Source organism: Lissotriton vulgaris, chromosome 12 (genome assembly GCF_964263255.1).
Source record: "Lissotriton vulgaris chromosome 12, aLisVul1.2, whole genome shotgun sequence".
Taxonomy (NCBI): domain Eukaryota; kingdom Metazoa; phylum Chordata; class Amphibia; order Caudata; family Salamandridae; genus Lissotriton; species Lissotriton vulgaris.
Genome location: NC_141700.1, coordinates 40,376,044 through 40,390,944, shown reverse-complemented (window position 1 = coordinate 40,390,944; position 14,901 = coordinate 40,376,044). Strand labels below are relative to the sequence as shown.

The following is a 14,901-nucleotide window of genomic DNA, read 5'->3' as shown; positions in this document are numbered from 1 at the left end:
TCATTGTATTTACTTTTCATGCAAGTTTCATATAAATTCATAGTGAACACAATTATTTAATCTGTATCATGAAAATCTTGCATGAGTCCAGCCCTCCTCAACCTGCCGTGGACACCTCTACTGTAGCACTTATAACGATTTTCCAGAAGATCTCCTCCCACCTGCCCTCACTCTCCCCAAAACACCCAGTATTTTTCCTTTGTGTTTGCCCACCACAGAAGGGCTCCTGCTTTTACCAGCTCCGTCTACACCATCCCATAACCCCCACTGCTTTTCATTTAATAGTCTCAGTCTCCAGACTGCAGTCGGTGGAACTTACTTCCTCTGCCTGGTGTATAAGGTGCATCACGGCTGAGACTTCCCTAGAGCAACATGAGCCCAAATACATGTGTGCGTTTTCCAGGGTTGTGTTTGTGTGAGGAGCACAGGTGTCTCAGAATTCCTGCAGCAGCGGTTCATGGGGTTTTACTTGAATGGGAACGCTAACTTCTCTTCTTCTCTCTTATCTAGAGGACTGAGGACCCTGTTCCAGCGGCTCCATCTTGCTTGTCATAATCTCGAATCGTTTTCATTTTCTGATCTCATAGCTCTCGGTCTGTATCCTGGACTTGATTTCTGCAAATGCCCAGTGCTCTGCCTTACAACTGAACTGTAACACACACTTACATGCTTGACGCTTATGCAGCCACCAAAACGATCTAGGACACTAGGGCCAAAACCAAAAAGCCACATTTTATGGAGCCAAACTCCAACGTGATATTCACAACTACAGAAGCGCATAAAAATTGCATTTAATGACGTAAATGGCTCTTTGCGCATTGTGGAGCACTGGCCAACCTCATGCTGAACACCACATTAAGCGCTAGCCACTGGAATGCACACAAAGTTTTAACTAAATCAAGGTGAACTTTTTTAAACAACCACCAGGTGGCAGAAGAATGCAAGCAATATATGGCCCGAAAGAAACAAGTTCTGAACACATGTGTGGAAAAATACACATAGTAAAGATGGAGGGGAAGTAGTGGGGTAAGGTGCTCATACGGTCATCATGCTAGGGTCAACCCACAAAAGAAAACTTGGGAGTTTTTGAAGAATATTTCTAGACCCCACACTCTACCTAGTCGAACAATGATCGAGTGACTCTAGAAGAGCATTAGGCTGCAAAATGCAGGTATTCGGGGTCATTGCGAATGCAGGGGACATCAAGAAACTGATGCAGGAAAACGACCATCACTAACTTTCTCCCTAAAAAGAATTAAAGAAGGAATGTGTCTTAAATAGGTTGGAAGTTGATTCCGGAGTTTTAACCTCAGCACAACTCTGCGATCTGCACTGGATTTGCAACTGGTTGTAGAGAGGTATGTGGAGCTACATAAGGTGGGGCACCATCGAGAAGACTGGGTCTAATATTAAGCTGCTTCATCAGGCAGACATGCATGCGCCACAGACAGTGTCTGCAACTTCAAGCACCTCAGTACAGGTTATAGCAATTCGCTTTTGTGTCGCCAAACCCAGAAAATGGATGCTGCTGTTAGCAGCCCTGGCAGAAAGAACATGTAAATGATCCTGAGAGCTTTACAACTCATTCAAACAAGCCACTGGACTGTCCGTGAGATCCAGACAACCCATATTATAAACATCTATTAAGGCCCCACAAAGATAGACAATTCGGAATAGATCACTTTGGGACCCTTTGTAAAGGGAAACAACCGTTATAACGCATGCTTTTACCCAGCATTCCAGAACAACAAAATGGCTTGCTGTAGGGGGTAGAAGGTGTTGGATTTAACACCAACACCTTCCCTGCTGTTGCACAGACTAGAGTTGGAATAGTAAATGATACTATTCCAAACTCCAGCGCACTCCCAACAGCAAGTCGTTGTTACGACTTGCATTGTAATGGCATGTGGGGTAAAAGCATGTGTTGTAATGTCATTCAACCCTTTTTAAATGGTACACCATGCATACAAGAGTTGGACCGGTTCCAGAATGTAAGTTACTCAGAAGCGCTCTCTCGTTGGAGCCTCACCTGAGCTGTCGGTTCGGTGGGAAGCCTTGCCCTTCAGACCCTTCTCTTTCCCTCCCTTGGTGAAGGCTGCCAGCTTCCTGGGAATCTGCTGCTGGACGGACGCCGGCTTCTGGATCTGATTAGTAGCACTCAGCAGATGGATGGGCACTTCATTCTTTGGGGCCAGACGGTTCTCCAAGGCACCGCTATCTCTTCGCACCACTTCTGGGCGCTCTGAGTAGTCCGCTGCCGACATGGAGGCACTCACCATGCCAGGAAGCTTCACCATGTGCTGGACTGCAGCTTCGACGCCAGATAGCCCTTCTCCGTTGAAACTCGCAGAATGACTGAGGCCCTAAAAAGACAAAGCAACATTACAAACCAGGACCCAGGACTGGAAGAGGAACACTTACATTGCTAGGTTTATACTGAATGTTGGTAATACACAGCCGAAGAAACAAACAATCTATAAATATAAAGTTCATAAGTTTTGCCTCCAACAAGTAATGTCTTAAACAGGACAGTACATTTATAAACACTGAGAATGTACAAAAGCAACTTGTGCATACAAATGTTCAAAACCCATTGTACAAGAATTCCTAAGGGCTACTGAAATCAGTAAATAAAAATGAATCAAAAGTGGTTCTTGTTCTGGAGGCCCTGTGGAGTGACCTTTCCAATGCAAGCACATGAATTCAACCAACAGAACCAGGGACATTTTGAAACAGGCTTCAAGACAAGGGGAACAAATAGGATTAAATGGATGACTTTCCTACAGCAACAAACTCTCTACTTAAATTACGGACGTACAGATATAACTTCGGCAACCATTCCTAGGGAAATCTTAAAAGGACATAAAAGTAAAACCAACATTGATACATTTTCAATGGCTGGAAGGGCAGCGGAGAAATTGTCACACAAAAAAATCTTAATAATAAAGATTTTGAATCCTGGTTGTGTTTCCTAAATTTTGTGGTAGAATTCAGCCTTTGACTTAGAAAATATTGCTACATAATTTGGACTATCCACAGGCAAGCCCTGCCACTGGCCTGTCATAATGAACTAGAGCACACTGAACAGGTAGAAGTTACATCTCACCAGTATTTAATTTGTAAAAAAAAAAAAAAAGTCAGTGACTGGGCCCTTCTCGGGAGGCTACTTCAGCTTGCACTACCCATTGTCCTGGTCAGCACTGCGAATGTCAGTACCAACACAACTACTAACCACCAGACTATTCCAGGCCACCGCAAGGTATAAGAATGGCGTGGGCATCAGTTATTATTCATTTTAATGTATATTGAATGATTAAACAACTATTGTTATGCTCATCTCAAAAGTAGACAAACGGCGCAACCATGTGGCAGACTGTCATTAGAGCAGATGTTGAGAATTAAGTGGCAGTGCCAAGCACCGGAAACCACTGGCTCAAATGAAGCACTATATCTCACACAACGAGACATAGAAAGTTGGAAGGTAGTCTCTCACCTGTACCAGGTCGGGGGAAAAGGGACCCGACAGAGTGATCGCTCTTTTCTTTCTTCGGAACTCCAGCTGCTCCTTCTCTTTCTCGACCGCTCGCTGCACCTCTCTCAGCCTTTCCAGATCGTGCTGGTACTCTTCTCGATGGGTTTCCAGGGCCCTTTGCTCTTCAACCAAGCGCTGCTGGTCCTGTTGCAGCTGGGCCTCCCACTGTTGCAAGGAGGCTTCGGTCTTCTCACGCTCACGCTGCTGCCGCTCCCGCTCGCGCTCCCAGCGCTGCTGCTCCTGCCGCAGCTGGTTCTGAAGCTTGTGCACGTTGGCCAGTTCTTCCTTCTGCTTCTCATAGTTCCGCTGCTTCTCCTGCTCGACTAACCAGTTTCCGCGAGGATTTGGCACCCGGTACTGCTTCTCCCGGTCAACAGAAGTAGCTCTCTGTACTTCAATATAGCTGTCCTGTTGGGATATCACTGCCTGGAAGGGAAGACAACCAGACTGTGGAAACTCCTTCAACACAAAGACACACACGCTTTAATATTGCAACTCATGCTACCCTGTCAGCCTCTAGGGACCTCTAATCACTAGGAAAGCGGAGTCGCTACCCATAGATAAAGTAACCAGTTACTGGTACTCTCTCTCAAACGAAGGACTTATTCAGATTGGACTCAAGTTTGAATTCAAAGAAAATGAATAAAAGAGGCAAAGGTGTGTGTGTGTGTGTGTGTGTGGATGGGGGGGAGAGGGGGGGGGGGCGAGGGATGAAGCAGTTGGTCAACTACTGCAGGATGTTTGGACTGAAACAGGTATGAGAACCTCCCTAGGTAGTTGGCTGGTTGCAAAAGTTACTAGTCACAAAGCTGAGCCTCTGGTCAATCATACACAACACAGGTTAGTTCAGTTTAAGTTAACAAACCAGGCCAGTCTTTTTCCCATGGACAGACACTCTCAGCTTTCAAACTTCTGTGATGAAGCTCAGCAAGAAGAATGAACACTCACGAAACAGACACCACTTAGTCGGGGGCAAGACAACAATATATGAGTTTGTGGACACGCTGGTGACATGCACTGCCAGCTGTAGGGTTGCATAGGGAGTAATTCAGGAGTCACCCTTCATAATCCTTTGAAAAAAGAGATGTTTGCAACACCACCAATGCAGCCATGGTTGTGTGCTTTTTTTTAAAGGCACTCCTATACAGAAGAATAGACTTGCAGAGGCCAGCGGCCAGTAATAAGGTGCCCAAAAGAAGGGCAAATTAGGTTCCTGATCCACATAGCCAAAAGTAAGAGTCAAAATTGTACAAAAATTGCACAACAAAGTCTCTCATCTGGCACAGTAGCAAGAAGCTTTGCATCTACAGGTTTTTGCTGACAAAGGAGACCTAATGCATTGCATGTTTCTTCCATTCTGTGCTTCTTGTAGCAAAGAGAAAACTTAGATTTCTCTCTATAGCACAGCACCCTGATGTGTTAGTAATCAGTTAACTAAAATCCTACCTGGAGGCTAAACAGCAGCTGGGTCAACGTCTGTATCCTTTGTACCAGCTGAGGAAACAAAATTGTTACAAATGCATCATTTCCAAATAGTTCTACTTCTTCTAATACTTTCTGAAAAGGTGAACAGGTCTAGATGGAGAACGATTTACCATGTTCAGTTGTAAGTTATGCACTTGAGCTGGCAGTTGTCAGATCAAGTGACTAAACTCCTGAACTTACGGCGACTACCTTCAGCTAAGTCTACAGCATCGAGAGGAGATATTTTGTCACCCCTCTAGGCCTGCATAAACATAATGTTTGTTATGTGTACACAAAAGATCTAGCAGAAAATGGTCTCCAACAGGTCAGAGTTGCCAGCGGTGATACAATAAATAACAAAACACTTCAGCACTGCCCAGCAAGAACCTGCTCTTCGCCACGTTATTTTAAAAAATGATTCGCCGCCTAGCAGATTCCACACTTCTTCCACAAGCCTTGAAATATATGCTTGCTCTGACGGGACCTTTCTTTCTCAAATCGGTTTAAAAACACTGCCTGGTCTGGTGTGCACTCTACCACAGAGTTCTCAAGAGAGTGCATAGTTCTACAGTGACAAGGCGATTCCGGTTCAGCTTTTAAAAAGATACACTTCCTACAGAGACTGCATCTATATTTAAAAAAAACATAATTCAAAACCCTCCCCTGAAACTGCAGCCCACAGCCAGGGTCGTGATGGTACTAAAGCAAGGGGGCGAACAGGAATGAAAGATATTAATTCTAAATTTCACCAGCCTTAATAGATTTATTTATCTCCCTTTGGAAATATGTGTCCAATTTAAAGCTAAAATAAAAAATACATGAATATAATGAAGAAAAAAAAGAATTATGTACTTCTGTAGGTTGCAAAAAAGCTAAACATGATAAACAGAACATAATGTATATTAGTAAAGCGCACATTCACCTAAGGGTGTCTTTGTGCTGAATAACAGATATTTCTTGTCACCCAACTCAATAGTACTCATTTTTCAACCTCAGAAGGGTTAAAGGCTTACTGGAGCTGCTGGGACTTGAACCTGTGACCATAAGGTTGAACACAGGCCCCTACAGTCCACTGAGCCACCAGCCCCTGATTTAGTTTCATTCAAATAGGGAAGCCAACATTGACCCCAACCACACAGAGAAAGACTACTAATATATGTATCTTCGAGTGGTAACACATTCTCATGATGGCTGCATTTATAGTGATAAAAGTACATCATTAAAATGACCTTTCAGTCAATTCCACATTTCAATGCTGAAATGATGGTACACCATCTTAGTCACCTTACCTCTGGCTCCAGCGACGAGTGGATTTTCTTATTCTGGCACTGTGGTTCATTCTGAAATGCAAACAACAACAAAATAATTACCTTTTTTACTGATGGTCAGTAAAAATACACTTGCTACTGCATTCATTGCTACTTTAACACACAAATAAAGATACAATCTGCAGTTCCTACAAGATCTTGAAGAAAGCAGCCTGGTCTCCTCAAGGGAGGGGCAGGATTCAAAATCCCAGAGCCCAAATGATGAAGGTGATCTACTAAAACAGAAAGTGAGAGCTCCATAAGGAATTAGTAATATTCTTATTCGAAACCCATCCAAGCTTCTTTCAGCCAACACATAGTAGGTATGCTGAACCCCTGGCCATCTACTGAAAACCTGGGCGATACTGTAAAGGAGCATGTTCCTGATTTTGTGAGGAATGCGTCTATGACTCTGGCCTTGATGCTTCTAGGCACACAGTTGATCCAGGTGTTATATCAGACTTAGAAGAATGATCAACAACAGAACATACCACACAGCGATCGCCTTCTGTGCCTTCAAAAGGATCTTGAATCTGGGGCTCAGAAGTGTCAGACAGGATTCTAGACTCTCGAGGCCCGTGCTCGCCACCATAGACTTTCTTCTTGAAACTGCCACCTGGAGTGTGCACAAACATTGGGAAGGTTCAGATATGGCTGGCTTGCAAACAAATCGAACAACACAGAAACACTGCCAAAGGCTGGGAAAAGGAAGTTTGTCGTTCATACATCAGAAGCAGTGCCTGAATGACAAATTCATTACTATAACAGAACACAACAGTGGAAAATAAATACCCATGTACGAAGCAAAAAAGAGGAAAGGCTTCCGAATGAAGGCATATTGTCTTGATATAGCAACTTGCAGCCGTAACAATGTTTTTAATGTTCAATTTGATACCTTTAGCCATAAAATCCATTCATTAGATTTTTTATTAATTTTATGTAATGTGCGCATAAAGAGCCTTTTCACAAGAAATGCAGTACACTGCAAAAGAACAGGCTATATTGGACAAAATAGCGTATTCGGGTGGGTACATAAAGACGAGGGCTGGATAATGGTATGTGATGAATGATGAACAATGTTAGGCACCACATATACTTTTTTTATCTATGAAAATACAAAAGGACAGTGGCTGATAAGTGTGTAGAAATGGTATCATAGGTGCTAAAAACAATTGTTCATAATTGATACTAGACACCTTCAGATCTCTGGCAAAAGTGACCAAGTGTGCAATAAGCCCACTGGCCAGAAACGCTCCGCTTCATATTGCAACAAAAAGTGTGCACAAGATATGCAAGAATCATTCTACCTGTTTGACAGCTTGCTTCTCTTCTGAAGCAACATGTGTGCTGCCATCTCCAGCATGTACTTGCAGTTGGAGTGACACGTTCATCTCTTGCTTTTACTTCTAGTAGTGGTGCGGTGTTCTGTAACCTGTACATGCAATGGTGGTGAAACTGCCATCTCCTACCTTTGCTTGCAGAAGGTGGTAACAAAGCCATCTCTTAACAGGAGTCGCAATTGTAGATTTGGTCATCTCTTACTTGACTTGCAGTACAAGCGATGCAGTCTTCTCTTACCTTTACTTGTAGTGACAGCAATGCAATTACATCTAAACTTTATTTGCTGTGGTGACGTGGTTGCCATCTCTTACTTTAACGTGCTTTAGTAGATGCAGTCATCTCTTACCTTCACTTGCAGTGACAGCAATGCTGCCATTTCTTATGTTTACTTGCAGTGGTGGCGACACAGTCATCTCCTACCTTTACTTGCAGTAATATCAGTGCTGCAAACAATTGCTTTTACTTGCAGTGGTGACAATGGTGCCATCTCTTACCTCTGCTTCCAGTTGAAGGGAGACTATCGTAGCCTCCAAATGTTTCCGCTCTCTTCAGCGATCCAGAATTTCCTGAACTTTCTTCTGTTTGATTGGTTAAACTGCCTAAGTGCGTGAACATTAGATTCTGGAGATTCTCAACTTAAAAAAACAGAAAATGAGAAACACTTTAAAATCAGGATGCAAGACATCATATGCATCAAATTACAATATTGGTTGCAATACATATTTAAGTCCTGATTCCCTACACTAATTAAACTCCTGGATCAGTAAGCGGAACGGGATGAACCTAAGAATACTATTAAATGTCCAAGAACTTAAAGAGACATCTTATTTAAATAGTCGTTTTCATTCAGTCATTGATTGTATATAAAATCAGATGAAGTTAGCAACGTATCAAAAAAAAGTTTGAAAGCTCCATGTGTAAGACAACATTTTAGGGCCAGATGCCCAGGGAATTGGAAGCCTGCTTCTCCCTTGTGGGACAAACTGGCAAGAAGAAAGGGCGGAGGGCAAGGGGAGAAGACTTTTAAAGGGCTTTATTGTTAGGGTTGGAGAATCTAAAATGAAACAAAATATAAAAAAACAATTTAAAAGTGCTTTTGTAATTTAATATTTCTTAGCTTGTTTTACTTAAAAAAAATATATATATATTTATCAAGTTTGTGAAAAGGTATATCAATGCCTAATAATAGCCCATAAAATACAAACTAGCAAATCAAGTTAGGTGGCAGAGACCAGCACCAAATTCTTTCTGCCGTGCGCTACACCAGCACACAAAGCACACAAATTAGGTTAACGTGTTCCAGAAGGGGGGTGAATATCTGTATGTGGACATTAAACCTGCCCCAATGACAGCTGTCATCAACATTCACATGGCACAAAAGAAGCAACAATTTTGGAAAAGGTGATGGACAGCGTTTCTGAATGATGCAGAATACTCCTACCCAGTCAAGAGATCAGGGCTTGATCCATCACCGTTTTTTTAGCTCACTGCACCATCCCAGCTCAGAACCTGGCTACATGCAAATTAGTCTGTTCCTGTCCCAGTGCATGATGGGAACAGGGCAAACCAAACTACCAAGCCAATTCTTATACTGGGAAGGAGACAAGCTTCCGGGGACCGGTTTCTGGCATTTCAGCCGTCGTCGGCCCGGCTTGCTTGAATCCTGATGGTGCAATGAGCTAGGGACTCACGTATGAGTATACCCTCCCACACTTAGTGTGGATAAAATCAATTTTGGAAAAGGTGATGGACAGAGTTTCTGAATGATGCAGAATACTCCTACCTAGTCAAGAGATCAGGGCTTGTTCCATCACCATTTTTTAGCTCACTGCACCATCCCAGCTCAGAACCTGGCTACATGCAAATTAGTCTGTTCCTGTCCCAGTGCATGATGGGAACAGGGCAAACCAAACTACCAAGCCAATTCTTATACTGGGAAGGAGACAAGCTTCCGGGGACCGGTTTCTGGCATTTCAGCCGTCGTCGGCCCGGCTTGCTTGAATCCTGATGGTGCAATGAGCTAGGGACTCACGTCTGAGTATACCCTCATCATTCAGAAACTCTGTCCATCACCTTTTCCAAAATTGATTTTATCCACACTAAGTGTGGGAGGGTATACTCAGACGTGAGTCCCTTGCTCATTGCACCATCAGGATTCAAGCAAGCCGGGCCGACGACGGCTGAAATGCCAGAAACCGGTCCCCCGAAGCTTGTCTCCTTCCCAGTATAAGAATTGGCTTGGTAGTTTGGTTTGCCCTGTTCCCATCATGCACTGGGACAGGAACAGACTAATTTGCATATAGCAAGGTTCTGAGCTGGGATGGTGCAGTGAGCTAAAAAACGGTGATGGATCAAGCCCTGATCTCTTGACTGGGTAGGAGTATTCTGCATCATTCAGAAACTCTGTCTATCACCTTTTCCAAAATTGATTTTATCCACACTAAGTGTGGGAGGGTATACTCAGACGTGAGTCCCTTGCTCATTGCACCATCAGGATTCAAGCAAGCCGGGCCGACGACGGCTGAAATGCCAGAAACCTGTCCCCCGAAGCTTGTCTCCTTCCCAGTATAAGAATTGGCTTGGTAGTTTGGTTTGCCCTGTTCCCATCATGCACTGGGACATGAACAGACTAATTTGCATATAGCCAGGTTCTGAGCTGGGATGGTGCAGTGAGCTAAAAAACGGTGATGGATCAAGCCCTGATCTCTTGACTGGGTAGGAGTATTCTGCATCATTCAGAAACTCTGTCCATCACCTTTTCCAAAATTGATTTTATCCACACTAAGTGTGGGAGGGTATACTCAGACGTGAGTCCCTTGCTCATTGCACCATCAGGATTCAAGCAAGCCGGGCCGACGACGGCTGAAATGCCAGAAACCGGTCCCCCGAAGCTTGTCTCCTTCCCAGTATAAGAATTGGCTTGGTAGTTTGGTTTGCCCTGTTCCCATCATGCACTGGGACAGGAACAGACTAATTTGCATATAGCAAGGTTCTGAGCTGGGATGGTGCAGTGAGCTAAAAAACGGTGATGGATCAAGCCCTGATCTCTTGACTGGGTAGGAGTATTCTGCATCATTCAGAAACTCTGTCTATCACCTTTTCCAAAATTGATTTTATCCACACTAAGTGTGGGAGGGTATACTCAGACGTGAGTCCCTTGCTCATTGCACCATCAGGATTCAAGCAAGCCGGGCCGACGACGGCTGAAATGCCAGAAACCTGTCCCCCGAAGCTTGTCTCCTTCCCAGTATAAGAATTGGCTTGGTAGTTTGGTTTGCCCTGTTCCCATCATGCACTGGGACATGAACAGACTAATTTGCATATAGCCAGGTTCTGAGCTGGGATGGTGCAGTGAGCTAAAAAACGGTGATGGATCAAGCCCTGATCTCTTGACTGGGTAGGAGTATTCTGCATCATTCAGAAACTCTGTCCATCACCTTTTCCAAAATTGATTTTATCCACACTAAGTGTGGGAGGGTATACTCAGACGTGAGTCCCTTGCTCATTGCACCATCAGGATTCAAGCAAGCCGGGCCGACGACGGCTGAAATGCCAGAAACTGGTCCCCCGAAGCTTGTCTCCTTCCCAGTATAAGAATTGGCTTGGTAGTTTGGTTTGCCCTGTTTCCATCATGCACTGGGACAGGAACAGACTAATTTGCATATAGCCAGGTTCTGAGCTGGGATGGTGCAGTGAGCTAAAAAACGGTGATGGATCAAGCCCTGATCTCTTGACTGGGTAGGCGTATTCTGCATCATTCAGAAACTCTGTCCATCACCTTTTCCGAAAAACAAAAGAAGCAACAAACACACAGCAGACAGGCCTACCTTCCGTCACTGCGCACTTGAGAATCCGCTCTCCTTGTAGGCTCTCGGAAGCCTCCCCTCGAAGAAGTAGAGCTCGTGTTCCCTGGGTGGAGTCTTCAAACCCATTCAACTCAGACATTTCAGAATAGATCTGAAGTTTATCACTGAGATTCTGGGCAATAATGTCATCTTTCTGGCTTAAGCGATCTGCAAAAAAAAAAGCAAAACAGCATAAATAATGGAGAATAAGAAACACAAGAAAACATTGAATTGACTCATGAAACAAATCAGACATAGAAACAGGGAGACAGGAGGACACTTGCAAAACACAGGCACTCGAAGAGTAGAAACACGCGGGAAAACAGGCACATGGAGAAAGGAAACATTTACAAAAACACAGAAGACTGGGACAGGGTGCAGATAACACTGAGCCTAACAGAGGGCCCTTGAATAAAAGCAGGGAAACAATATATTTGCATCAACAAAATACTGACACACTCCGACAGGGCACTTCACACTGGGTCATACAACAATAACTGTCTGCCTTTGGGAAACATCCAGCAATCAGACAACACTCTGAATACTGAGATCAAAGAGAAACAGACTGCCACCCTGTAACAGAAACACAAGTCTCACAGGTCACACTCTCAGATGTTAATGGTTGGCTGAAACCCTTCTGCTTCTCCCCAACCCCTCTTTCACAAACCCAGCAGACATTCTGCGTACCAGGGACAGGGACAGGGAGCTAACCAACTTTCACATTATGCTCAGAAAGTTCCCTGTTTTGATTTCTCGCATCTTGGGAGAAGGGTCTAAGGCCTTTCAAACAGCATTATACATAATGAAAGAATGACAGGACAAACAGTGTTAAAAAGCCAAGGAATTACCTAACTTTTCCCTTTGGCACACTTATCGTTTAACTTTGCTGAACGGATCCGCAAAAGGAGGTAGCAAGCCATAGTTTAACACAATTCCATCATTAAACATATAGGCCAGCCTTGTGTAACAGAGACAAACTACTACCCAGTGTCTTCCAACAATGCGAAATAGTGTGAAACACGACCAAAAACAGTGTAAAGAGACCTCTCATTATGGTCAGAAAGGCTCCCAGACATATAAAGGACAACCAAACTCCGAAAGTGCTTCAGGACCAAACAACTGGTAAAAATGTGCTACAGACATGCAAATAAAGCATTCAAACAAATACATAGCACAGTGCACCCTTGCTGATATTTGAACAACTGAAAAGGGAGCTTCACTTATGCAACCATTGCCAATAATTGAACATACACCAGTTACATGCTGCAAACAGGAATTCGCATTTCGCCTTTGGAGAACAAGTTAAATGCTAAAGTTTGCCACATGTGAAAAGGAGTAGAGTCTGGGTTCTGATCGACATTTATTAACACACTACCTTGGTATTCTTTCAGTTTAGCGAATCGTTCCTCTGCTATCCTACGTTCATCAGGGAATGACACTTCATCATCCGGACACCTATAAAACACACAGAAAGGTAATGAAGTTACTAGAGATGTAAATTGCAAAACTTTTTGCTTTTATTTTGTATAAAACATCACGCAATTAAAATTTTAGACCTGAAACTTGCAAACTTTTTAACAAGCGTACTTGTGAAGGAAAATACTACAGTGACTGTCAGAACTCCTCTACAATCCAAAAATGAGCAAACACAAGGCAGCATCATTCTTGGGACGAGAGGTACATCTGCGCAACTGCGCTGGTCTCTCAGAATTACTTCGTATTTTGCATCACAAAGGCAAATGTCTTTGATTTCTTACAGTTTAAGCTATTACTCTTCTAGGACAGTCTGAATTCCTGCTTCTCGGTGTTCCACACAGTTCTTTTAAAAGGAATGCTAAATTTTGCCAAAAGTAACGATCAGTGCTTGTTAGAAAGTAAATAAAAAAAAAATGCCAGCCTCTCCTGCTATCATCATTCAAAGTGGGTCCTATGTCAAAATATCATTTGCAAGCGCATTTACGTTATTTTGGGTTGTGCAGTTGAGTACTATGTAGAGCGTCTTGTGGCTATTTCTGTATTAGGAAACCTTTGAAGATCTTAAGGCCTGAGGTATCACAGGTATTCCTGGTCTGTAAATAAGGTAAATTATGTTGATAAACATGGGCCTTCATTTTTTCTGTGAGTAACTTATTTAGTTATTTTATACAATCTGTTTTCATTTTAGATTTGCTCTAGTCCCTAGTATGAATGCTAGCTTAAGAGTGCAGTTCATGTTAAATAACTACATGTATATACATGTATAAACAAAACTTTAAACCAAACAGAGTTCCAGGACCTCTGTAAGTGGGGCCAAGGCAGGAAAAACTCCGTCTGAGCCCCCACATCATTATTGATGGTGGTTTGTAAAATTGTGATTCTCTTTATTTTTACTTTTTTAGACACCACAAGCTACAGAGAGCTCCAGGGTTATTCACCTTTCAGTAAGCTGCTGTTCAAGTGATCTGCAATATCACATATTGTGGTAAAGAAAGAATCTCTCCTCTGCCCATCTCGAAACATCTTTCGATGCACAAACTAGACTGCCACCAATTTTGCCCTTGCTTACATCTACGTTATAGTTCCTATATCTCTATCCTGAGTGACCTGAATTCTTCCAATGATTGAAATATATGTGCATCTTGATAACAAGACCCTGTGAAAACATCTGCCACCTGCCGGAGCTTAATTACTTTATTGTAGTTACCCCATAATCAAAGCCATGCCAGGTGTACTTGCAATAAGCATCTTTCAATTTTAGCAGCAGCAACTCCCTAATAATGTGATAACCTAAAGTCAGCATCAGATAAGTCTTGAATGTGCTCGACACTCGCCAACTTGTTACTCCTGCATACCAGCGCCTCAGTCCAATGTAGAAGAGCAGTGGGGAATCCAGGGGACAAGTGGAGAATGCGGACAACTATTCATGATATTACAGTGAGGGGACTGCGGCCGCCCAGGCAGTCTCTGTTCACTGCTGCTGACTGAGAATACTTGCACATATGAACACACTCATTGCAATGCAAGCATGTTTTTATTCATGTCACAGGAGTGTGGAAATCATTTTTAATACATTCTTGAAATGTAATAAAGTGGCAGCTGAACTTCCACAATCAAGGGCCGAGGACAAGTGTATACAAAGGTGTTATAGCATTGTAAAATAAAAACACTCCTTTTGAGGTTTATTTCTTTATACTCGCTTCTAAATAAGAGAAGGGTTTTTAGGTCTGAATAAACAGTGCAGCTTTTCTTTAAACAATACGGAGTAAGATTTGGATCCGCAGAGAGGAGTTTTACTCCCTCACTTCATGCTATTGGATACTTGGTGTATCATTCTACTCTCCAGGAAGTGTTTCCATTGGAATGCACATGGGACTATATCACACATGAAAGTAAGCTCCATCGCCACACTGTCAAATCAAATTTTGTTTTCTCT

General features: G+C 43.1%; 1 protein-coding gene across 8 annotated transcripts in view; it reads right to left on the bottom strand.

Moving 5' to 3' along the window:
- The window catches only part of ARHGEF18 (Rho/Rac guanine nucleotide exchange factor 18), a 290,711-nt gene that overhangs the window by 14,381 nt on the left and 261,429 nt on the right, over window positions 1-14,901 (bottom strand). For all 8 annotated transcript variants that reach the window (XM_086946962.1, XM_086946969.1, XM_086946963.1 and 5 more), the window contains 8 exons: window positions 12,865-12,944; window positions 11,472-11,657; window positions 8,139-8,279; window positions 6,795-6,919; window positions 6,286-6,336; window positions 4,979-5,026; window positions 3,494-3,958; window positions 2,030-2,363 (listed from right to left, as the gene is read on the bottom strand). In XM_086946962.1, coding sequence (XP_086803088.1) covers window positions 2,030-2,363; window positions 3,494-3,958; window positions 4,979-5,026; window positions 6,286-6,336; window positions 6,795-6,919; window positions 8,139-8,279; window positions 11,472-11,657; window positions 12,865-12,944 — 1,430 coding nt within the window. The remainder of the gene's footprint in view (window positions 1-2,029; window positions 2,364-3,493; window positions 3,959-4,978; window positions 5,027-6,285; window positions 6,337-6,794; window positions 6,920-8,138; window positions 8,280-11,471; window positions 11,658-12,864; window positions 12,945-14,901) is intronic.